Here is a 26,147-nt window from a genome sequence, read left to right as displayed (position 1 = left end):
AGCGTTTAAAAACACCCGTTGTATTCTGGACAGGGTAATGCAATAATAAAACATTCTGCTATTTGAGTCCCAGTCAACAAATGCTTGAGTCCTGCTGCCGAGGTGTTAATTGGGAGCATGTGAAATACTTTTCATGGAAGAGTATTTGATATGCTGCTTATTATCTGGAGCATTGTTAGATAATCATGGCACGATGGTAGTTACCTATTTAGCAGCTTCATTGTGAAAACGATCGGCTGTTGATGAAAGCACTGCTGAAAGAAACAGCTGTGCAGTTGTTTCTCTGGGTCATGCCAGACGGATAAATAAAAGGTGAGGTGAAAACGGCCCCGCCAAGCAGGATGTGCTGTCTCACAGTGTCGTCCTGGCGGGCACGGCTGCGCTCGCTCGCCCTCGCCATGCGCTGCGTGTGTTGTTTCCCTGAGCAAGGGCTCTCAATAAGCCTCCTTGGCTCCATCGTGAGCAGAGGAGCTGCCTTCCACGCAGGGGGGCTGTGGCTGTTGCAGCGAATGCTGCATTCAGGAGCGCTGGCAGGAGGAAAACAGCAACGGGTGAAGTTGCCAGCACATAAGTCACCAGGATGATCACTGTTCTGTTGTGTCGATGTTGAATTTGAGCAGGAGTAGGACACTGACTCCCGTTCTGCTATTAGAGAGGAGAAGTGAAGCTGCGCTGCACAATGAATTGGTAGCTAACGCGACAGTTACTCTGAGCTGTTAGCACAAGTTGTAGGTGGGGGAAAAAAGGGAGAGGGAGTCAAAAAAAACCCAACCCATTGAATGCTAGCTGGGGAATAGAGCGGAATTGAGAGCAGAGAGTGCTGCGGACGAGCAGCATGCCTGATTGCACTTGAGTGGAACCGCTGAGCAGCAGCCTCACGCATTATTGTACCGTTTTTAAGGCTGAAGGAAGAACAGCAACATAGCGATGGAGTTGTGTATGGTATTTCTGCATAAATGGAAAACAATATAAAGATGGTGGTATGTAATTTGTGTTTTATTTTTAAGAAGACTTTAATCCAGGTATGTATCCTCTCTGTATTTTTGTGCCTAGTCTACATACATTTTCCTGTTTCCTTTGTTTCCTTTCCTTATTTTCATTCTGAATGTACCTCCCGCTGTTGTAGCTAATGCAATGCATTGATTTGTTACTGATTTGCTTTCTAATGCTGTAATGTTGATGAAACTGCCTCAGCTTGTGGACTTAAGGATAAACACTTCATTAAAAAGCGGGGGGGTATTTTGCAATGTTGGTAAGCTCACAATGTGAGTTGACCAATGCAGTGTAGTATTTGATTTCACAATGAATTGGAACATTTAAGTCGGTATAAAAAGATAATTTAGTATACAAATACATAGTGAAGATGTGGTACATTTTGCTGATCTGCCAGTACTTCCCGGTTCATGACAGGGTTAGTAATAAATTGAGCTTTACAGATGCTTATGTATTTTGGGGTCTTGATTAATGTCCAAGATGAACACTCTGCAGCTCTCTTTTGCTCAGGAGACACACTTGATTCTGTGCCACAGCTAAACCTGTGTTTGAATACCCTCTCATGTAGCTCGCCCGATCCACAGCCTAAAATAACCCTGGAGCTGTTTAATACGTTTCTGTTCATCCGTTTGGGTTCAGGCAGTTAACATTTGTATTTTGCCTTCTGCAGTGGCAGAAGCCAAGTAACATTAGCTGAGACTATTTTCTTACTGTGAGGTTGATGGTTCATTTTGCTTTAAGAGGAAGAATCATGCAGATGTTAAAAAATCCGGCTGTATTCAATAACCCCCAACTTTGTTCAGTCCCCGAGGTCCAACTGCAGTTTCTTGTCTTATTGTTAACATTTCCTTTCAACAGACTACTGACTATGTAATAAAGGAAAGAGAACATAAAGCTATGTGCCCTTAAACTAAGGACACTGAGTTGTCTTCTAATGGGCATGTCTGGTAAAAATGTATTAAAAACATTTAAGGCATTAAAAATAATGCTCATCCAATTGTTCAGTAGTCCTGAGATCTCTTAAAACATTCTGTTGCATTTCTGATTTGGATGCAGCCCAGTTTGAAGTGAGTTGTGGGGTTTTTGTTGGTGACGTGCTTTGCTTTGCTTTGGTTTTAATAACATGTTGATACAGAAAGGGTTAATATCAGCTCCAGCTTCTTAATACTGATGTTAACCCTTGGCTGGCAGGGATTGTTCTGTCATAGAAGTGTTCACTGGTGTAACATTACTTAATTGCTTTCTGATGTGAAAATACACTCTGATTGCAAAGTTGCAGTTATTTTTCCCAGAAGAGGTGATACAATGCTCGTTTCCTGAATGAGGCTGTCAGTGATTATATAAAATAGGTGCCTTTATGCCTTTATTTAGTGCAATACCCAGCTATGATTTGGCAATTGAAAATGTAAGGTTACTTGACACATTAGAGTGTTATAAAAATCAGTGCTAATTCTTACCACAGGAATCGTCATACTGAGAAAAGTGTGGAGAGAATGCTGTTGAGTCTAAAAGCATGAAAGAGTGAAATGTGGTATTTAAGGTTAAAACATCTTTCTTCATCATAAATTACTTTGGTAAAGGCTGTTATGATAGAAATGCTGATTAAGAGTCACCTCAAAGACTTTTAAATTTGGAAAGAAGTCATGGTGCAAGATAAATGGGGGTTTTCTGGTGGGGTGGATTTTCTCACGGCCTGCAGAGAGCTGTGTGAAGGTTTTCTGTCGCTGTACCGCGGGCTCGATCCTGCGGTGATGGCAGCACAGCGCTCTCATGACGACTGTAGCTTGCTGTGGAAACCCTTAGGAGAGCACAGGTGAAGTGGTTCCACAGCGTTATCGAGTCGGAGGTGACTGCTGGCTCAGGAGATCTCCCAGTTCACTGAAGTGTCGAGGAGGATTGAAAATCCCAATGTTTCTTTTAACTTCACTGTTGTGAACATGGGCAGAGTGAAGTAGTGTAGTAGACTCTGCCTGGTGAGACCATTGCGGGAAAACAGATGCTCTGGAGCATAAAAACTCTTTGGCAGCTAAGGAGGTTCTTTCACAGGTTTTGTTTTTGCCGTCTGTGGTGTTAATTGGGTTGAGAGCTCTGAAGCAGAGGTCCTTACTTCCAGGTGGAAATGAGTCTCTCCGTAGCTCTCAGTATATTGAAGCAAAGAAAGCAGGGGATCCTTGTTCGCACGTACCGTTCTTGTCACCGAGAGCCGCTCGTCCTGGCGCGGGCCCGGCCTGCAGGAGCTGCGGCGGCTTGTGCTCCTGGCACTGTTCAAACGTCGGCGTCACAGGTGATCGCAGCCACTTACCGTGCAAAAGACTTCTTTATCCAAAACAACGCGTTTAATACTTCTGTGTTCTAAACATTTAATGGAATCGTTAGTTAACTGCATTTTAGAAAATATTTCAAACCTTTTTGGAGGGAAGGATGGAATCCAGGGAGCCTAAAAGTAACGTTTTGCCCATTTAAAGTTGTTCCCTTAATCTAAACATTTCAAAGAGAATTTTTGCAAGTAGTTTAAAAAATGATCCCTTGGGGGAAAAAACCCCACAGGTCTGTAAACGAATCTGTTCCGTGGAGCGCACGCGTGGTCGCAGGCTCCGTGGAAGGCTCTGTCCAAGGCAGACGCAGTTGAGGGCGGAGAAGTGCCCATCCCAAGGCTCAGCCCAGAGCAATCAGAGGATCAGAATTCTATACCTGGAAGAAAATGGCTGGATTCTCTGAATGTGTTTGGATGCCATGGTTGTACAGATTGTTTACAGTGGCAGAAAAGTTTGACATGTTAGTGTTATATGGGACTTTGGTTGTACTCTCAGTATACTGTGAATATATCCTCTGCATACGTGTTATGCTTCAGTGTTAGTTAAATCACTTGGGCTATCAGGTTATAATGCTCTAAAGAAAACTCCCAATTAAGAACACTGACAAACTTAAGGACAGAGCTGAGATTGGGTCAAATGCATGACGATGCTTTCTGTTGTTTTAAAGGCACTAAATAGGTTCTGATTATTCTGTACTCTATACAGTAAATCTTTTGTGTGTTTGTAGTAATCTGACATAATCGCCGGTGTGTAAGAGTCTGACTCATACTTAGAAGCTGATGTACCTGGTACCGACTCAGGTATGTCAGTGATACAGTTAGCACCATATTGCCAGCAAATAACTTCTCCCTCTCCGGGTTTTCCGGTCCTTTTGTAGGTACATTAAATAGGAATGCGCTAACGAGTGGAGTGATCTCTGAATCGCAGCAGCTGTTGAAGTGAGAGTATTGGCTAAACATAAGTTTATATAGGGTGGAATACATCATATATACAGCTGTAAAAGGGGGGAAACCAACTCTCAGTTTCACTATTGCTGCTGCCTTCATACGCTGCAATCTCTTTCTATTCTCTTCATTTAAAAGGTTGAGGAAACAACTAGAAACATTAAAGAAAAAAAAATAGCCAAATAATAATGAAGCTGTGTTCCAAATCATCTGCAGTCTCCTCACCCCTGTGTGCGTTAATATATCCAGCTATGCTCTACTAGGCTGTCTGCTTCTTTAAATGGAGCTCATGTTAACTGTAGGAGTCTGTTCAATCGCTCTTTACATTGAAGTATTCATCTACTATATTGGGCAAATCTCTTCCTTTCGGTTTTAGTTCCACTCAAGGCTATTATCCTTTAAGGACAATCACTGCAAATTTCATTTTCATATTTGTAATAGAAATAGCGTACTACACAATTGTTACTGAAGAGATTAATGGTGTTCTAAATGTCTTCAGCAGTTTTACTTGTAATTCATCAATAATTGGCAGATTCGACGTCACAGTTACTCTAACTAGACTTCTCAGAGAGAAATGTAGATATTAGGAACAAACACAAAGGTGCAGAGGGTAGTGTCACTAAAAGAGTAAGAGAAGTATTGCAGAATAAGTGTGTTTGTTTCCTGTGCAACTCGTGCCTGTCTCCCGCTGAGGCTGAGGACAAGCCCTCTGCAGCGCGCGCCCTGCCCTTCCCGCCCGGCTCGGAGCAGGGAGCAGCCCGGGACACTTTCAGGGCGGCTGCTCATTCCACTTAACTGCGGATGCACCGTTCCTTGGAAGCTGGCCTGAAGAGAATATGCTCTTACGTGGTACAATGTAGTTTAGTTGCAGATGACTGGTAAACCACTGGGTTAATTCACTGGTACACAAGGCGTTGCATGTTTCAGGTGCTGTTCTAAATCACAATGAGCCCAAGTCAGTTTTCTTAGCATGTACTACTTGCATCTTGATTCAGTTGTATGCTGAAGGAACAGGTAAGTCAAGTAATAGCTGTGAATGACCGGTTTTGCTGTACGCCTGTTACTATTTAGATTGGATTCCATGATGTACTTCTTGGCATATGTGTAAGCTCTTCAGGACAGCGGTAGGTCTTGCGGGTTAAAAAATCAGCAGATTCTAGTCTCTTTAGACTGGGCTGAAACAGCAGTTTGGTGGTTAGTTTTGTTGGTGACATTCCCCATGAATAGAAAGGGAACATGTTTAATGGTGTTCAGATCCATTAACAGCAGAAAGGAGCAGCTTTGTAGCCAGAAGGAGAGTGCTGTTAGCGCTCCACACCTCACCCCGGTGTAGGATAGGGCAAAACTGTTGGTAAAACCCGAGGAATTCCTGGAACAAAGAGTAATGGTCAAACAGAAGGCAGGGCTGCTGTCTCGCTGCCGTCCTCGTCAGGTCTGCAGGCAGCAGATCTGTGTAGCTGCACAGTATTGAGTGTCACCTTCCCTCAAGAGACTCAGCAGTAACACAGGTCTAAAGTGTCCATGTTTAAGAATACGAGGAGAATTTAAGAAGAATATAGAGCGGCAGATAATCGTGAAGTTCTTCTGCATGAGGTCATCTGAGATGATCCTCAGTATAGTGCTGGTATTACAGTAAACTGATGAAGCAATCTGGAATATACAGTTGTGCTCGTCCAAAGGTAGCAAAGTTTTAGCCCAACAGACATACACTGGTGAAAGGTGCAGTTATGGCAGGATAACCTTATTCCCAGCTGACCATAAGACCAGTCGAAGACCATACTTGAGAAATCTGTAGATCTGACTCCTAGTTGTTCTGTTGCTGACAGTAAGAGCGCCTCTCTTAGCCTCGGCCTCTGGGGTGCCGGGTGCACTGGTTACGGTTTCTGTCCCGTGGGATGGACTTGTTTCTGTGAAGCATGTTGCACGTCACAAATAGCTGTTACTGCCCGTAGGCAGCAGTGGCTGCTTTGGCAGTGCTGCAGAAAAAGACTTTGAGGTTTGTTGTGTTTCCCCCGGTGTCTTGGTGTTGTGAACAAGTGCCATGTGCCTTTCTGCAGAGAACGACCGCTTCAGTCCCTCCTGCCTCCCTGTCCGCCTCCAATGCACGCGGGCCCCTTATAGTTCGTTAACAGTGAGCAGGTTAAGCAGGGCCGTGGTCCTGCCTGTCTCCTGCTTTTCTGGGGGACAGTCTGCATCCACAGAGCTGCCTCTGAATGGAGAGGATGCTGCTCCACAGCTCCAGTAACTGGGATCTCAACAGACGGTCAGCAGTGATCTAGCTCTTTTTTTTAATACTGAAATCATTTTAAGATTATTCAATTTTCTTTATAAAAATAAAGGGCTGGATCTTATAAAATGAAAAAAAAAAACGGGAATCTATGAGGATTATTTTGCAGACGTGTAACTAAAATACACTGCTTGCTTTATTTAAAAAGCTACTGTTCTTCACCCAGCCCACTCCACCCCCTTCTACCTGACACGTTAGTTTTAGGCTTAGGACTAAGATCCTTTATACCCGAAGCTTCCAACTGACAAGTTTTATTTTGACAATGCTTTGTTGTCAATGCTGTCCCTGAAATCAATGCAAATTAAAATACCTGTTCACAAAGCTGATTCACAAAAGCCTATATTCGGACTTGCTAAACAATTCAAGGAATTGTCATTGTGTCCTCTCTTTACAGAGGGAATCCATTAACCATTTCTTTTGTTTCTAATCTCGCAATCCGTAACACTGTGCAGTTTCCTGCTCTATAGCTGTCAAGCATGTAGTCTGTGTTGCTCTAACATCTCAACTCAGTTCCTTCTGCTTAGAATGGGTTAACACATCTGTGTTCAACTTTATCTTATAAATTGACTTAAATCAATAAACAAGCAAAGTGAAGATAAGAAATGGGGTCATGATGGCTTATTGGGAGACCTGGATAAATCTGGACAATTGCTGAATAACAACTTGCAGCTCATTCAGATAATTGACTCAGTCCTGTGTCTTCTCCAAAGACTGTTCCTTATTTCCTAGTTTTAGCCTACACTGGTTTTAAAACGGTAAGAACAACCCAATACAAATCTTTACAAAAAGAAATGTATGAGACTTATAATGACTAAAGCTTGATTCCGTATGTAGATACACCATTTTAGAAAAGGGGTATTTGACAGGGCAATGGTAGGCTGTAAGCCGATGAACAGATCATCTGACTAATATAGCTGGATGGAATGGAACTCGCATGAGAGAACATAAATCTGCTCCATTTAGCAGATCTGTGTGTGTCTGTAACAGTGCAACTTCTAATTTACTATGGCATTGTCAGAAACGGGGTGCAGATCAATTGAGTATTGAATTTGCAGCTATTTGTAATACTTTCAATTACCTCTGATAAAAAGCATAGGTTAGGCTTTGGATAAAACATATATATGGCTGGCTATGAAATCAATATTCTTCTACAGGGAATTAAACCTGATTTAAAATGAATGGCAATGTTCATTACTCCAGCGTTAACTTTATTATTTCTTGATGTTCTGTAGGCTGAGCCAGTAAAGAAGCCCTCTGGCTTGTTTATATGTCATTGGTTTGAAGTCTTTTCAATGAGAAGAAGGTCCAAGTTATCTGAGCAGAGTTTGTGTACGAGGGTACTTCAGAGCTTTGGTTGTGCGTGCAGAGGAGACAGGCGGTCCCGCTTGAGTCTTGTCCGACAGACACTGTGTCTCCATCTAGAAACAGCCTTTGATACTGAGAAGTATCTCAGGATGGTTCCTTCCTTTACTAATAGTTTGTGCAAACGAGGCAGCCTTGGCTCTGGTGACAGCTTTGAAACATTCCGAGAGGTGCTCTCAGCTTGCCTTGAAATCGCATGTAGACCCATGGAGCATTCTTTTCCTTCCAAACATTACTTGCTCTTCGTTCTCTCTTAATACTCTGACTTTAGGTATAAGCCTGGATGTAAAAGAGGTCACAAGAGCTATGCTGATGCATATATGTTAAAAATGTGATTCATTTTCCACAAGTATTTGACCTTTTCTAAAATAACAGGCAACAACTTTGGGAAGGATCAGGAACATTGTTCGCTCTCCTGCTTTATCCAAGTTTTGTTTTAACTGGACCAGAAATAAGTCTGTACATCCTGCCCTCCAGGGTTCCAGAAGGCAGCCCAGCGTTGCCAGCTCAGCCTGGGCTCAGAGGAGCGGGTGCACTTTGCTGCCCTACGAATCGGTGGTTCCCGTGTGTCACTGACCGTAACACGAGTGTGATGGCCACGTCAGTTAAGACAGACTTTGTGATGAAAGAGCAGAACTCGAGCTGTGGAGGGGCCATAACATTTCATGCAGTGCCATGATGTTTGCAGACAAGGAGGACAGCTCATAGCCTTTACTTCTCGTAGACACCACAGAGCAGGTTTGAACCCTTCATATGTCCTGTATCTAAACAGACTTCTTATTCTGCCAAAGAATTTTTAGCTGGTTTGGAAAGGTGAAATGGCTGTTTTAAGAACCGCTGCTTTGCTGGATTTTTCGGAACTGTATACCTTGATGTTATTCTGCAGCTGCAAGACTGGGAGGTGCATGATACGCTGTACAAATAAGTACAATTATGTGTTTTAACTGCATTGACTTTGTTTCTGTGGAATACAAGCTCTTGTTTTACGGAATAGAAGTTTCCAGATACCCCATTAAATATTTTCTTACTCTTCTGTATTTTAGATCAAATTGCTGTGTCGTTATAACGGCACCTGAGACTTATCAGTCATGTTGGTTTCTCCCTCTTGTTTTGTGTGGGTTTGTTGTTTTGGTGGTTTTTTAGGGGGGAGGAGGGTTCTCGTTTGTTTGTTTTCCCTGCGACCAAAAATCTGTACAAATTAGTAACCTGGGTAAGAACGTTCCGTTAGTTTCATTATGATTTTCTGTTATTTCTGTAGTGATTTGGTTTTGTTTTCCTTTAAGAAGGGCAGCAAGGATGTCTGCCCACTCTGAGTCCTGGCTTACTGTAATATGTGTTAGAATCTGGTATAAAAAGAAAGCAGCTATTTCTCAAACCATAGTGATGTGCACAATTCAGTCTCAAGATACAATAGTACTTCGTGAATACAATACTGGTTCACTGCTCAGAATCCCGCGTTGCTCCAAAGGTGAACCAAGGCAGACCTGTCTGTTTCTGTTTTACTAGCGACAAGCACCTTGTTCCCGAGTCGGCTCTTTGAGCACTGCCGAGTGCCCTATGGATCTGAATTGAAAGGTCGTTACTCTGAAAGAATGCTGACGACATTAGTGCCAAATATCTCAGTCAATGAATCAAACTGGACAAAGAAGCCAGTAAATGAGTATAGCTCATTCATTTACGTTAAAAATATTTGTCTAGAACTGCTTTCAACTTCAATTTTTCATGCAAAATTCTATTCAGGCAATTATGGGGAAAGTATAAATGCTTAAATGCTCTGTGTTTCCATTGTAATCCAGTAAAAACAACATTAATACTGTTGAATGAGAAGTTTGGCAGCCATTGTAATGTCATTCCCTCCTTTTTAGATACTCCAAGAAGACACGTGCAACAGAGGGAGGTTTGCAGGACTTACAGAATCCCTCCAGGATTTGGGTTGGAACAAGAGGATGTGTCGTTTTTTTGGTTTTTTCCTTCTCTCTGTCAAATGATCAGTAATTTATACATCTAATATATACGTCTGTCGTGTCTGTTGATGAAATATTTGCGGATGACCCTGCTGGAGATACAAATACTTGTCTGGATCAAAAGTTGTGTTCCGCGGAAACAGTTTAATATAAGTTGCGTTCCATGGTTTCTTCCCTCCTGAAGAGCCTGATCTCAGCTTACATAGATAAGATTTGCAAAGGAATGTTTACAAAGAAATCGGGAACTAGTACAAAAAGGAAAGAGAGTTGTCAGAGCAAAAAGGACCAAGACTTAACTCAGATTGGACAAACAAAGAACCCAACGTTTTCCAATACTTTAAAAAGCACCGTCAAGAAGATTACCAAGTGTCCGTCTGCCCGCAACCTGTCAACCGAAGAAGAGGAAAGTAATAGAGAATTTTCGCTTTCTCCAACATTCAGTTACAGAGTCGCTATTGCCAATGGACTGCAAAAGCACATTTTTGTAACAAACAATAATAATGAAGATATAATTCAAGATTTGTCTTCAAATGATAGCTCGTATTCTGAGTCACTAAGTGAAATCAAGAGCAACAGCAAAAAACCCGAGTACTTGTCACACACGATGCCGGTGAGACGCAACAGGAAGAGCCTGAGCAGCCTGGCGCCGTCCGACGGGAGTTCCGACGGGGAGCGCACTTTGCACAGCCTGAAGCTGGGAGCCCTGCGGAAGCTCAGGAAGTGGAAGAAGAGCCAGGAATGCGTCTCATCAGACTCGGAACTGAGTACATGGAGGAAAACATGGGGCCTGAGAAGCAAATCTCTGGACAGAACTGGCCGTCACCAGAAATCACATACTCTTGAACCTGGCTTTAGCTCAACGAGTTGCATTAGTCAAACCCATGATGTTATGGAAATGATTTTTAAAGAGCTTCAGGGAATAAGTCAAATTGAAACGGAACTCTCTGAATTAAGGGGACATGTTAATGCTCTGAAACAATCAATTGATGAGATTTCTAGTAGCGTAGAAGTTGTACAAAATGAAATCGAACAATTGCGGACTGGATTTGTACAGTCCAGAAGGGAAACTCGGGACATACACGACTACATTAAGCAGATAGGCCATCCAGGAAACAAAGCAAGTCTTAGGTTTCTAAATGTGCCTGAAGAGGGACTTGAAAATCCTGAAAGCACAGTTTACAAAATCCTAATAGATAAAATGGGCTTCTCAGAGGCACAAAGCACTATTAACATTGAGTTTGCCCAAAGGCTGGGGCACCAAAGAGACTGTCCAAATGCCAAGCCAAGGCCCATTCTCGTTTACTTTGAGTCATCACAGCAAAGAGACTTGATTTTAAAAAAGTCTTATAAACTTAAGGGAACTGGCATTGGAATTTCTACAGACATATTTTCCCATGACATAAAAGAGAGAAAAGAAAGAGGACTGCCTTCCTCCCAGACGTACGAGAGCATGGACATGAAACCTCTCACTGCGGAGGCAAAAGCTAAACCGCACGGCTGGGAGTCACCCGACAGCGATAAAGACCTGGAATCCGATATCAATCAGAACAGTTACGCAAAGGTATCCAAATCAGCACTTCAAACAAAAACAAGCGCTGCAAAGGGCAATATTGAGTCACCAAATACTCAAGACCTTAACACAGCTGCTGACAGCAGCAGCTTTTCAAACAGAAGAGGTTATGGTAATCAGTCACCGGAATTTGACAACGTGGAAAAACAATCAAAGAACTATTATTCAGACATGACTCCTCTATGGCATTTACAGAATGACTTTGCAACACCAAAACTTAGCCGTTCAGAGTCAGATTTCTCAAAACTGTGTCAGTCTTACTCTGAGGACTTCTCAGAAAATCAGTATTTTAGCAGAACAAACGGCAGCTCGCTGCTGTCTTCCTCTGATCGAGAGCTTTGGCAGCGAAGGCCAGATGACTCTACAAACTGGTATGGCAGCTCCCAGGAGCAGACTTTTGTCCAAGACACACAGCAGTATCCAGAGCCAAACGAAGCAGAGAACACAGCAGCTGTTGACAGTGGAGTGAGCAATGGACTAACACGTGCATCTGGAGACAGAAGCCACTATAGTGGTTCTCAGCTTTCTTTACATGGTGATCTTTCACCATGGAAAGGCTGGAATCAGCTGGACCAAGGGGCAGATTTAGGCCTAGACACATCCAGACAGGAGGTTTTCGTGTATGATATGAGCAGCCCTTCAGATCAACAGACAGACTTTGCAAAGTGCCAGAGTTCTGACCTCCAGTACGATACCGAAAGCTATGATTTTACTCTTGATGGTACTTCTCCGTCATGTCCAGGCCTTGATAGTGAATCACAAAGTCAGTGGACTAGTCAATATGAGGATTATCAGGAAACAAATTCTATCTCCCCCTATCAGAATCAAAACAGTTTGCCTATGATGTACCGCAGTCAGAGTGAGCTCCCAAGTGATGACTCGGAAGAAACAGCCCCGAAGTCATGGCACAGCCGGCTAAGCATCGATCTTTCTGATAGGACTTTCAGCTTTCCTAAATTTGGATCTACACTTCAGCGTGCTAAGTCGGCTTTAGAGGTAGTCTGGAATAAAAGTACACAAAGTTTAAGTGGGTATGAAGACAGTGGATCATCTTTCATAGGGAGGTTCAGGACTTTATCGCAGTCTACTGCAAATGAATCCAGTACGACACTTGATTCTGATGTTTATGCTGAGCCTTATTGCTACAAAGCAGAGTATGAGGAAGACTTAATGCAAGCGCCTGGTGAGAATGAAACAGACTATGTAGAAGTAATGGAGCAAGTTCTTGCTAAACTAGAAAACAGAACTAACAGTAGTGAAACTAGTGAGCAGGTCCAAGAATACGAGGCGGGGCAGCCTTCTTACGAGCCCCCGTACACGGTGGTGTCGGAGGGGCAGTTCGACAGCCAGCCGGACTGCGTGCTCGCCGCGGGGACGCTGGACGTTGAAAGCGACACGGCTGCTGACACGGAGGTAAAGGAAGATGAGAATCAGAATGTCCCAGAAATGCTCACTGAAACCCCAAGGAAGAAAAGAATACGACCGTCATTTAAAGAAGCCGCTTTAAAAGCATACAAGAAACAAATGAATGATTTGGAAGAGAAGATCCTTGCTGGAGGTAACAGTGTTTTAATGTTGTCTTTCCAAGTAAAACATCCTTCTTATTAGAGATGGACATTAATTGCTGTGTGGTACCTGATGCTGCTTCCACTGAATTTGGTGGCAGAAGTTCCGCTTATGTCTGGTTTTTGTTCCTAGAGTGAAACAGGCCCAAGAAAGTCAACAAGCTAAAATTGTTTCTTTTGGAGGAATTGTTGAATTTCAATAACTCAAAAGTTAAATTTCACTACATTTAAATCCTTTAGAAAGAGCTAAACAGTTCTTCGTTTCCTTATGGCTTTGCAAATGTATTCACAGGAGTAATCCCTCCTGTTCAGACACCGCAGTGCTTCCTTTAGCAGTTTCCAAGGCAGGGTTGATTCTATATTCATCCTGACGATCAGTGTTCTGCATCCTGGATGCAACCTATAGCTTGTTACATACTTGTGGGAATGTAAGCCTGAACTGACTTTAATTGTGTTCCCAGCTGTACCCCTCAAACAAGTAGTCAGCCCCAAAAACGGGACGGGAAGGGCGTGCAGGAAAGAGAGGGGTCTAGAAGGTACCAGCCCCGTGTGAAGAGGCTGTAGAAAGGGACTTAACTCAGTGTGTTGGCACAGTTTTATTCATGATCTTTTGCATCTGTCGTAACAGACTTCAAAACAGACAGTCACATACGTAACTTTAATAACTGTAGTATTACACAAAAATGGTGTTTTTCAATATTAACACCCACCGTATTGCAGTTGTTGTAATATTGTATGTTTATTTAATTGGGAACACGTAATTACTATAGCTCGCCAGATGGTAATTGTCACCTTGACTGAATCTTCCATTTCTTTATCTGCCTGGAAAAATAACCAGCTGATCCATTCATTTCAAAGCTGGAGAATTGTGCCTTTGGCCAAAGATTGTATTAGTAGTAGTGAGCGTCCAAAGCTCCAGCTACTGTAAAGTTCCTTTGTACACGGACAACTTGCTTTGCAATATAGTCAAGTTGAAAATATGTTACACAGTTAAATATCGCTAATCTGAAAGTTTATTTAAAATATTCTTATATTCAAATAATGACACTAGATTGTAGATTTGCATTTGGCAGATATCTTTGTACAGTAATAGACACTAGATGGAGTACGTATGAAAAACAGCCATCGATAACTAGTGTTTTTATGACTTTGTCATGATTTTATGTGGTATGGATGGGGGACCATAGGCATTTTACCTCGTCATTGTTGTACAGGAGGAATGTAAGGGTCTGAGGACCTAATTAAAGAAAGCACATGGGAAAGGTACAAAATAGTGCAACCTGAATTGGTTCTATTCTTTAAAGTCTGTACATTTGTATATGTTAGGGGATAACATGGGCTGTGAGAGAACGAGGGGTTATTGGACAGGATGGTCTCAGTGGTCCCGTCCAGCCTCAGCTGTTCTGTGATAAGGACATACGGTTTTTAATACCTTGTGTGCAGCTTTGCAGAAGGATGTTTTCTTTGTTCTCTAAGACGAAACACGTTTAACTTCTGTTTATTACTTGGATTGCACATATACTTTGATTTAGTGTGGGAGACAACGTTTTGTAGGCTAGTTCTGCGAGGAGTTGTGTGGCACAGACAAATGCAGTCCTCAGCCTCTCGGCTTCCGCAGCCTGCCCCTCTTCTTTACGTGCGATTCGTGCGTGCCCAGAGAATACCTCATTTACTATTCACGCAGATAGTAGTTTGGGGTATTACATCTTTGTATCTTCCTTTTCGTATTTGTAGGAGCACTAATAACTTAAAAGAAAAGTGACTGATAGGTGAACTCTAGATCAGCTTACTTTTATAGATGTTTGGGGGTTTTTTGGTGGTTTTTCCACTCTTACCCCTGTAACTGATTCACAGTCATCTTCCGATTTCTTAAATACGGATGGCAAAGTACTAGTTGCAGATCAAATTCCTTGAATTAATCTTTACTGTATAACCAAAGCATAACCTATTGTTCAGTGAATTCTTTTCCCTCTCCGTGTAGGCAGGAGCAGGTGGACAGCAATCTGGCCAACCAGAGATGTAGACAGATCAAGCAGTAGTGTTATTTCTCCAAATTAGTGCAAAAGAAAGGTTTAGAATACTATTCTTTTCATTCTAGTAACACATGAGGTAAGGTTATGGAAACTTTGGTACATAAATAATTGATTAGTGTGCAAGAGCCCCATTGGATAGTCTCGTTCTCTGTCTCCAGCTGGTGAGAAAAAATACGCTATGGGCTGATTGCTTATGTATTATTTATTACAACGTGGTTTTGGAGACACACTGGAGTGAAAGTAATGGGTGTATGGGCGAGAGGAGATGTGAGTGGTACACGAGTAATCCTCGGATTTGAAGGTCTGTAAGGACGTAGCGGCGTTGGTACAATGCGTGTATATTACTGGAAGGATTCTTGGCTCTTCAGAAGAACAGCAGAGAAATGCTAGCCAGTGGTTTTTTCTTCTATTGCTGTAATCAAGAATAATGCTTACCCTTTGTTTGTTGTTTCAGGCCTCGCTTGATGTTTTCTAGCTTTCTGTTTTCCTGGTGGCTTCTTTGGCTCCCTCCCTATCTGGATATCTTACACAGGTGCTTGGAGTGAGCATCGTTGTCTGTCCTGGGGAGCCTGTCGCTCTGGATGAGCGTCCAGAGCTGCGTGCGCCCTGCCGAGCTGCTTGTACTAGCACAGACTGTTTCCGTGAGCGGCACTTTACAGGCAATACCTTCCTGATCTGGTTGGTGAAGACCTTGCTGATCGTTAGTGACTGGTCAGGCTCTTAGAAACCTTTGGTGTGAGTTTTCTGCCACAGGGTAACCTGTGGGTTGCTTGTGGTGTCACGAGGGGTGAACTCATCTTTATACAGGCACACGGTGGCAGGTCAGATCACAGGGACCAGGTATGTGCGTTAACTTTATAACACGTGGATGAAGGTTGGTTTTCTGTTGTTCTATAGGAAGGATTAGTGTTACGTTTAGTGGTGTCTGACTGAAGAACAGAACTTAGAGATCGGTATCCATGCAGCCTTCTTCTGTACGTGCCTGAAGGAGGAAACGCGACGCTAACGTTGGGAACGGCAGGAGTCAGTAACGCGTTGCCGCGCGCCCCTCGCGGTGTGCTCGTTTGGTTCCACGCGAAGGACGGCTGTCACCAGAACAAGTTACTAATGCGTATTTCAAACTCTGCTAATTCCGACTATGGTCTTTTGAGAGAAGTGGATGTTTTCTTGTTCCGACAGCTTTTCTAGCCTTTTTGTCTAGTCAGGTGGTGGAATTCCAGTTTATTGTATAAAATACCACAGTAATTAACAAAAATAGGACACGTATATTAGCATGTATTATGCCAAACCGAGCTGCTGATTCTTTCACTGACCAGCGGTAACAGCTAATGCCAGGCAATCTTGTTCACGCCGGTAGAAAAGACGATGTTGGTAACAGTTGTATTTTCCCCTTTTTAATGAGCCTGCCATTGTCACAACAAAAGTAACAGTTTGTCATCTTGCAGGAATCTATTGAAATCTCTAAGACCCTCCTGTTGTCGTAATCACCTCATTTCTTCAGCCTGCAAGTCAAATGTTCTGTGGCAATGTTGGCTGTATGATATGGAAGACTTGCAATAGTCAGTTATCTATTTGCTTTCATAGGCGATAATTAATTACTTGGTTCCATTTACTGTTATAATTGGTATCAAAAAAGCTAAAGTACCCCTCTATCTTTTATAGATAATCTGTGCTTTACCATTCCAGTGTGTTCTGGGGTTGGATAGAGCACTCTGCATTTACTCCCCCCCGTCACTCTGTCAGGCCAGAGACGGTCAGGGAAGAGGACCTTGGTTCTTTGAGACCACCAGAAGCCAGGCAGCGGTGGTATCGTACCGCGCTCCGTAATTGGATCGCTCTGTTCATAGGCCGTAATTATTCTCTTAGGCACAGGTTTCAGAAGTTGGTAGAAGTATCTAGCAGCTGTGAAAGACGAGAGAAAACATGAGCCATTCGAAGTCTAATGGGACTTAATTTCTAACCACCAGAGATGTTTTCAAAGCATGTCCCCTTGTTTCAGATTTGCAGACCGGTTTATTAATAAAGACACGAATGCAGTTTTATTTTCGCCAAGCTGACCTCTTGTTTTGGCTCTCGATGTATCCGCTAGTAATTTTTCTACATGACTGCTAGTGAAGTGCTAGCAGCAATCCTTCTATTTCTGCTGTCAACTAAGCTTTATTCAAGCCTGACCTTCTCTTTGTCAGACAAGCATCGCTCATCTTTTATGATGTGCTAGCTTGAACATTATCGTTCAGGCATTATACGGTATATCTGCCGAGAATGCGCTTCAGCAACACAACATCCTCTAGGCTTACATACTGTATACATTCTGTTCCGTGGTGACAATATTGGCTTCTGGCTACGTTATTATTTTAGCATGAGTTAATTTGTGTTATTGTTTGGACAAACAATCTACTACTTCAATGTGCTGCTTTTATTTGACCTGGTTTTCATCCTTTATTTCCCTTCCTTAGCAATACATGCTAATTAGAATTGTCCGGCACTGCCTACAGACTCCTGACTAAGGGTGCTTTACACGTTATTTCCATGAACAGCTGTATTGTTACCTAATCCCAGCCAGTGTTGTATCTAAAGGGTTTGCTTCCAGGAATGATGTAATTATCAGTCAGTTTGACATTCTTGCTGCTGTTTTGCAGCATTAAAGATTAAAATGATACTTTGAGAGACTAATTAGCTTCAAATCTTTTTCCAGTTTGGTTTTGTATAGTTATGCACACTTATAACAGTGGAAAATCAAGGTAATAATACCATTTCAATGCTAGGGTTTCCTAACAGTTTGGATTTTTATGACCTTATTACAGTTCTTGTGTTATGGTGGGGGATGGTGAACTAAATTTTTGCGATCATCAAAGAAAGAGAACTATATTAGGAAGATGTTCTGCTGCTCAGAAAAATACAGAAGTGGAATAACGACGAAAGCTTGAAGGACACTAACGACGGGGATGGGGGAACCTGCCAGACCGCCGCGATACAAATACCTGTGCTGACTGATGAAACTACTGTCCAGCCAGATTTCTGAGGGTTTCATAAGCCGCACAGCCGAAGGTCTGTCTTCGCTTCTCTGTCTCCCGTGCTGGTTTATCTTCCAGGCTGGAAGAAGCTGCTTTTTCAGCATCCTTGAGATTTATTTTTATTTTTCTCTAGGAAGTTTGGATATAGAACCTGTTCATCTTGCATGGTGAACTCCTGTGTTGTGTGGTTACAGCCAGCAATATTGCCATTAAAAGTGGATAAATCAGACCAGGTGTTGCCATCAGAGACCTGGACAGGCTGGAGAGCTGGGCGGGGAAAATGTAATGAAACAGAACAAGGGCAGGTGTAGAGTCTTGAATCTGGGCAGGACCAACCCCAGGTTCCAGTGTAAGTTGGGAATGACCTATTAGAGAGCAGCGTAGGGGAAAGGGACCTGGGGGTCCTGGGGACAGCAGGGTGACCATGAGCCAGCACTGGGCCCTTGTGGCCAGGAAGCCAATGGTACCTGGGGTGGGTTAGAAGGGGGTGGTCAGTAGGTCAGAGAGGTTCTCCTGCCCCTCTGCTCTGCCCTGGGGAGACCACACCTGGAATATTGTGTCCAGCTGTGGCCCCTCAGTTCCAGCAGGACAGGGAACTGCTGCAGAGAGTCCAGCGCAGCCACCAAGATGCTGGAGGGAGTGGAGCATCTCCCGTGTGAGGAAAGGCTGAGGGAGCTGGGGCTCTGGAGCTGGACAAGAGGAGACTGAGGGGGGACTCATTCCTGGGGATCAATATGGAAAGGGGGAGTGTCAGGAGGATGGAGCCAGGCTCTTCTGGTGACAACCAGTGACAGGACAAGGGGCAATGGGTGCAAACTGGAACACAGGAGGTTCCACTTAAATTTGGGAAGAACCTTCTTCCCGGTGAGGGTGGCAGAGCCTGGCCCAGGCTGCCCAGGGGGGTTGTGGAGTCTCCTTCTGTGCAGACATTCCAACCCGCCTGGACACCTTCCTGTGTAACCTCATCTGGGTGTTCCTGCTCCATGGGGGGATTGCACTGCATGAGCTTTCCAGGGCCCTTCAACCCCTGACACTCTGGGGTTCTGTGAACATAAACTCTTTTAAGGTCGTTGTCACTCAGCAGTATAATCTGAGATGTCTAACCTTGGTTTCTTACATAATCACAGTTCATTCCTTATCTCCATCAAGGACACATTGCTGTCGGTTCTGGTAGCCTGATGACTACCAAAGGGAATTGCCTGGTGACTGTACAGCTCCCGCTCTCACACACAGCTCAGATTATTCCACAAGAAGCAATAAACAATGAAGTTGTGAACCTAATTTTGTTTTTGAAGATGCAGTCGTTTCTTACAAAAAAGAGATGCTCTCAGAATCTCATTTTAGGGAATTTGTGTCAGTGTTCTTTTTTCTGCGTTACACGATTTCTATCTAGCAAAGAGAAGTTAGCCTGCTTGCCTTTTTTGTTTTTATTTTTTTTTAAACCAAGCATGTAATAATTATTTTTTTCCCCTTCCTAAGTTTTGGTTGTCACTCTCCTTCCTAAATTTAGGCTAGATGATGCTCCATTACGGGAGGTGTAGTGAAATTAGATACAGCTTTCCTGTGGCCACCCGGAGGAGAGACGGCTGCATGGCTGCGTTTGCTGCGCGTTCCGGTTTGGTGATGTGACGTTGTTAATACCTAGCAGCTCAGTCCTTTTCAGCCTGTTTGAATCATACAAAATCAAATATAATCTGCCCGGTAAAACATGTTTTGAACAACTTATCTCCAGTTTCTATTCTGACTTGTTCTGTATGTGCTTTGCTTTGATCACAGAAGTAGCCTTTAAAGTTAGTGGCACAAGAGCCTGTTGGTTCCCAGGGTTGTCGGTGCTATGCTGTACGTACCTTACTTTTGCCAGTCTGTTTTTCATATTTGTGTTTGAATGTGATATTTTCTTGTGCATAAACAGGTTTAAAAATGCAATACGACACACATTTAAGGTGTAAATAATAATTTTGTAACGTGTGTAACGTGAGATATCTCCAAACATCTTAAATACCTGAACTATGTCAAGGGCCTGTAGAACATGTGCTCCCTTTGGGGAGGAAAAGTGGGAAGATCAGCAAGGTGACAATTAATACAGTTTTGTGTATGCACTGTATTATAGTGTCCAAAAAAAGATACATTTGTCCGTGTAATAGTATATGAAAACAATTCTAATGCACTGGTCTTTTAAAATGGACCAGACAGTAAAATAAAGGTAGCGTTTCCTCTCTGCAAATATTTTCTCTCTTGATAGTAAATGTGAATATGTCACATTTTTGCATTAAGCCATTGATGAGATATATGTGTATCGTATGTTATACTTTGACAATTGTAGTTCATCTGTTAGCGTTTGGGGGGTAATCTCTGTCATTATATGAATAGCTGTGATGGAATAGAACAGTCACAGTTCAGGAGATGGTTGGTTGGTTTGTTTACCTGTATCCTTGGTCGAACACTCGTTTGTTGAGAATACAACGTGATGGTCTTGCCACGAGGGTGCAGCCAGTCTCGGGTGTTACTTGGGTTCTGCTCCGCGTTAGGAGGTTAAAACAGTGACAGCTTTTGATAGCATAAGATACTTTCTGAGAAACTTCTGTCTAACCTGTATTCCCCTTCTTCCCGATTCTCTTTCAGATAGCGGTTCTGTGGATGAAAAGGTTTAAAATCCTGTCTTTACTATAGGGATTGTATATTTTGTTGGTGCTTGTTTGTGACTGATTTGACCCGTTTGGTTCCTCCATTTTATTGTGAAATGCGCATGTCTCTCCCAGCTTTCCGCTCTTTTGTTCTCCTTTGAGTGTATTGCAAACGTGTGGCATTTGTTAACAGGATAAGTCTCACTGTTGTGCTTCTCATAACTGCCAGCACGGGGGTCTGCTACTGTCAAATACCATATCTGGGATTTTTGCCTCCAGTTATCATCTACACTGTATACGCCATAGGACTTAAAGGAAATTATTTGGGAAGCGATATCTGATCTTCCCATGGGTTTTCACGTGAATGCTACCAAAACGTGTTCCAAAGTAGCAGTGACTCTGGCTTTGCCTGGAGCTGACCCTGCTAAGCATTGTCATACTGGGTGTTCTGTGTTGGTGCAGTCACGTTCTGCCCCAGACTCAGAGCAGCCCAGTAACCGCACTTCTTCTGCTCTTTATTAAAGGCTCGCTTAGTAAGTGGAAGTTCCTTGGATCCTTCAAAGCTTTATGCAGTCCAGGCATTTAGTGGGTAAGTACTGATATGACTTTGAGTTTTATTTGTATCTGCAAATTAGTCTCGTAATGTTATAGTGTTTTTTCCAAGTTTTGTTCTTGTAAGAAATTGAATTATTTTAAAAGGAAGATAATCAGTTTCATTGTGAACATCTTCTTTTAATTTAAGTCCTTAATTTTTACGAATTTAATGCAGCAGTTCAGTTGCACAGGTCAACCGGATGACAATTCTTTACCTCTTTGCATACAAAATAAACGCGCTTTGAAGCTGTAGTTTGATTTTATGTCTTCATTTTAGTAAATGTGTAGCAATGTAGCAATATCAGTCCAATATCTGAAATCTTAAAGATCTTGCGGTTGCTGAGAGGGAGCGTGGCAGAAAGCTGTTCGTTTTGTCTGTCTGTCTCCAGACAGCGCTGTCTTGCAGCCAGTTCTAGAGGTTCCTTCCCCAGTGCCCGCTCACGTTTGCAGGTTAAACCTTTCTCCTCTTGCTGACAAAATTTACATTGGGCCAGACCAGGAGTTTAAACTCCCTTTGCTGTCTGCAGTGTCTCTGCACAAACTTCTGTTTCACTGGGACTCCCTGAAAACAGGGATGCAATTTTAACTTAAGTTCCCATTCAGCTGAAGAACCCGACATCTCAAAGACTCTTGTGGTTCTGTTTTAATCACGCCCTCCGCTCTAGTCCTGCATGCAAAACCTAATCCTGAATTCCAGAATCCCTCAGCCTCTTCCTTTTCCCTCTTACTGTCTCACGAAAGGTGTTGCCATTTGAACTGAGGTGAGATTATCTCCCTCACAACCGTTGGATACCTTGCTTTATCTATATAGCATTTTTTCAGTTGCCTCTTTTCTGCTTTAGTCTCCCCTCTTCTCACAGCACGGTGCTGTGAACCCATCCCACATGCACCAGAATATCTCAAGTCCGTAGCACAGACTGCCGCTCGTCATTCTCTGCAATGATCTGCGCTTGGCTGCATGAAATGAGAGAAAAGACCAAATACAGTTTTCCTGGGGCTTCTTATGCTACTTCCCTGTTAAAAGGCGAAAGAAAAGCTCCGTCTTTCCTGTTCTTTCCGTGCCAGTATCCAGTAATATCTTCATCATTTTATTGGAGACGAGACACTGGGAGTTTGTTGTCTCGGTATTTCTGAGGAGCACATGGAGTCGGTTGGGTTCTCCGTCATGTTTATGAGTCCATGCAGTACTGTTCCGCCTTTGCAGAGACTTGCTCTGGATCAGTTCGCTGCTTGCTTGGTAGCAGTGGTGTCAGACACTGATCATTTTACCACAGGCCCTCATCCATCCTGAAATTCGCTAATGGTACCAGATGGTGCTGCGTGCAGATGATTACTCCTTCCCTCCAGTGCCGTATTCTCAGCGGTAAAACAAATGTGTTGTTCTTGAACTCTCTGACAAATTCAAATAGATTGTTGTTGTGCAGAGTGTCTTTGGAAGCACACCGAAATCATCAGCTTGCTTTGAATGATAACTTGTGTGCCTTCAGCTTCACCATCTTCTGTGTCAGGATGTTGTTGCGTTGTTATTATTGGAGGTGGGGAGGGGAGTAGAGAATTTAACGTATAACCTACATATCATGAACAGTTTGTCCATGACCGTAGTGTTTAATGTTCCAGAGACTATACACAAATACTATCTTTTGCTGTCAATAGCATATTGCCCAGTTTTAGTTCTGGTTTTCAGCAGAATTCGAGCTCACAACGCAGGTCGGTGTACGAATCTGCACTTGCAGCTGATGGCCAGCCCGCTCAGCCAAGGCAGGAAACGGGTGACTATTTTTTCTCTTATAACGAGAAGGAACTCTATACCTTCATTAAGGTGCCACTGATGTTTCAGTATTGCTTTTAATCTGTTTTATCTCTTTATGCTCCAGGAGGTTTAGATTCTTATCTTGATTAGATGCTATGACTCTGTGATATGACAGCCACAGAGGCGCATACTGTCAAAGGTAGACTAAGTGTGGCATGTTTTACGTCACCTGGCTCTAGGAAGGCCTCCAGGCTGGTTTTGCAAGTGAATGTGTCTTTTGGAGCTTCCTGTCTGCACCGTATAACTTCTCACAAGCTTTATGCAAATCCCTTCTTTTCTTTCCCTTGTTGGTCTCTTTTCATTATGACCACATTGGTACTGAGGAAACCATTCACACAGCCTGCAAGGATAGTAGAGGGAATTCAAATGGAGTCCTTGGGTTTATGGTATTGCAACAGTCCTGCTAAGGGAGCATTAATTTTGAGAAGGATGTTCGGATTTTTCTCTTTGCGTGTTAACATTTACACCAGGTTTTCCTTCTAGACAGTTTTGCAGCGCTGTGAATACTGTGTCGTTAGCATCACTACTGATTCCACGGGTTAAGAATATCAGCAAACGTAGTTTTAATGCTGTTCTGCTGGTGCTTGGTTTTTAATGCTTAGGAAATAGTTGAAGTGTTTTGGAGGGGTTTGTCTGTTTGTGGGGTTTTTTGTGGTTTTGTTTTGTTTTCCAAAATACTGGGGGGGAAAAAAAGGTTTACAAGATGTGATGGCAGTGAGGCCACGTTGCCTGAGGCTAGCATCAAACCATTTAGTTGGCCAGCATCATCTCCCTGTGACGTGACAGGCAGTATGACAGGAACATGGGGCCAGAACTTCTTCGCAAGCAGCTTTATTTTCTCCAGAAGCTGGGGCGGCCCAGAGGCCCGTTAGCGCGGGTCAGGCCTCTGGCGCCCGCCTGGGCCCGTTAGCGCGGGTCAGGCCTCTGGCGCCCGCCTGGGCCCGTTAGCACGGGTCAGGCCTCTGGCGCCCGGCTGGGCCCGTTAGCACGGGTCAGGCCTCTGGCGCCCGGCTGGGCCCGTTAGCACGGGTCAGGCCTCTGGCGCCCGGCTGGGCCCGTTAGCACGGGTCAGGCCTCTGGCGCCCGCCTGGGCCCGTTAGCACGGGTCAGGCCTCTGGCGCCCGCCTGGGCCCGTTAGCGTGGGTCAGGCCTCTGGCGCCCGGCTGGGCCCGTTAGCACGGGTCAGGCCTCTGGCGCCCGGCTGGGCCCGTTAGCACGGGTAAGGTCTCTGGCGCCCGCCTGGGCCTGTGCCTGGCGCCGCGCTTGGCAGCCTCGAGCTCAGACAGCAGAGGGAGGGAGGGATGGAGGGAGGGATGGAGGGAGGGATGGAGGGAGGGATGGAGGGAGGGATGGAGGGAGGGATGGAGGGAGGGATGGAGGGAGGCTCGAAGCTGTGGTCACAACGTTGGTTTTGCGGCCTCAGCCGGAATCTGAGCATCTGTTAATATATCCTAATGTATGGCTAATTCATATCTTATCTCCCACTAGGAAGTGAAATTTGTTCTCCTAGCGGCTATGTGACACTAGTTGTTGCTTCATGATCATGCTAACGAAATGTGATTTTTTTTGAGGTTTTTTTTTCTAATGGGAAAAGGGATACAATTTATGGAAAAACTTCAGCAGTTAAATTTTTTTTGAAGAAAAGCATTGCATTTTAGTACTCCAACTTTGGCATCATATGAAACCCAATTCTGAGTTCTTGAGACAGGAGAGGCGCTCTGCAGCGCGGCTGGCGGTGCCGGCAGAGCTGGGCACGTCCTTGCTGAGTTTGTGGAGAAAGACTCTTGACTCCACAGCATTTTTAAAGTTAAACCAATCAGTTTGGGGGATTGAATTTTGTGTGTATCAGTGTAAACATTAGGATATCCTTATCAAGGTCTTTGCAGGTATGATAAGCTACAAGATTAAATGAATGTGAAGATGATCCTGAACATGGATCTTTTAAAATCCATATGAGAAACAACGTTCAGAGTGCCTTTGTTTGTTACAAGACATGAGAAATGGGCTTTGTTCCCTCTGTGGGCCTCGTCTGTGTATCGACGTCTCCCAGTGTGTAACATCCGACTGACTTTGCGGATCGCCGTTCGGCAGCTGTGCCGAGCGCTTCATCACAGCAACACAGTCTGGGACCCGTACAGGGAGATGTGATCATGTATTTTGTTAGATATTTTACTCTTTGTGTCAAATTCATGACAACAACATCCTGTACAGTGTTGGGCTGTATCTCAACTACCAAAGATAGTAATCATTTTGATGGAAAACTTGTTGTAATTTCTAAATCCATGGTAAAACATTTTAGGCAATACTAAGCAGCATTTCAGCCACTCTTTGCTTTGGGTTAATGCTAGGAGAAAAAGTCAGCCACACCAGGAACACTCTCATTCATTTTTCATAATAATTAGAACACTTGCCTTCTTTAGCTTCAGTTTTGACTGTAAGTACAGCTATTGTAAGCAGTTCTCAGGGGTGTGCGCCTGTGAGCCGCAGGGTTGATTTCTCCTTTGCCTCTCCCCCGCAGCGCGGGCCGCGGGCTGTACGGGATCGACAGCATGCCCGACCTCCGCAGGAAGAAGTCTTTCCCCATTGTTCGGGACGTGGTGAGTGACCTCCGAGGCCGTAGAACTGTTGAATCGTTTGCCAGTTGTCTAGATCTTCCTTGTAATTACTGTTAATGTGAACAGTGACTCGTCAACAATTGCTTTATGGGAAAAAAGGTATCTTGAAAGAATGGATTGAGGCCAGTAAAAGTCAATGATGCCATTGTTACAATATACTAGATAACTCTGAATATTTCATCAGGTGTTTACATATTACTTGTGAAATCAAATAATGTCCATTTTGTGCAATAATTACTAATTTTCGTGTTGAATCGGGTTGCGAGGACAGCTGTTGTTGAGTGCTTGGCGTACCCATTGACTGGATTTATTGTGATACAGAAAGAGGAAGAAAATTCCTTGTTAAAAAAGCAGCCCAGGTTCAGTATAAATGTGTTAAAGATTTGTGCATCCTTTTGGGACAAGATGAGGTATGTTATTTTAGGAGTCAGTGTAGACAATAATGATCTAGGCAAAT

General features: G+C 43.5%; 1 protein-coding gene across 5 annotated transcripts in view; it reads left to right on the top strand.

Annotated features, from left to right (window-relative positions):
• Window positions 1-341: 341 nt before the first annotated feature.
• UNC13C (unc-13 homolog C) overlaps window positions 342-26,147 on the top strand; it is a 90,758-nt gene continuing 64,952 nt past the window's right edge. For 2 of the 5 annotated variants that reach the window (XM_065076367.1, XM_065076368.1), the window contains exons 1-5: window positions 347-1,022; window positions 9,767-12,993; window positions 20,670-20,692; window positions 21,196-21,260; window positions 25,594-25,672. In XM_065076367.1, coding sequence (XP_064932439.1) covers window positions 10,029-12,993; window positions 20,670-20,692; window positions 21,196-21,260; window positions 25,594-25,672 — 3,132 coding nt within the window. In that variant the 5' untranslated portion in view covers window positions 347-1,022; window positions 9,767-10,028. Of the gene's footprint in view, window positions 1,023-1,071; window positions 8,640-9,766; window positions 12,994-20,669; window positions 20,693-21,195; window positions 21,261-25,593; window positions 25,673-26,147 lie in introns of those variants that run through there. The other 3 variants (XM_065076365.1, XM_065076366.1, XM_065076369.1) reach the window with 3 other exon arrangements.

The sequence above is a fragment of the Columba livia genome, chromosome 11, assembly GCF_036013475.1.
Source record: "Columba livia isolate bColLiv1 breed racing homer chromosome 11, bColLiv1.pat.W.v2, whole genome shotgun sequence".
In the NCBI taxonomy this organism is placed as follows: Eukaryota; Metazoa; Chordata; class Aves; order Columbiformes; family Columbidae; genus Columba; species Columba livia.
Note: the sequence above shows the minus strand (reverse complement) of the source record. Positions and strands in the feature narration are given on the sequence as shown.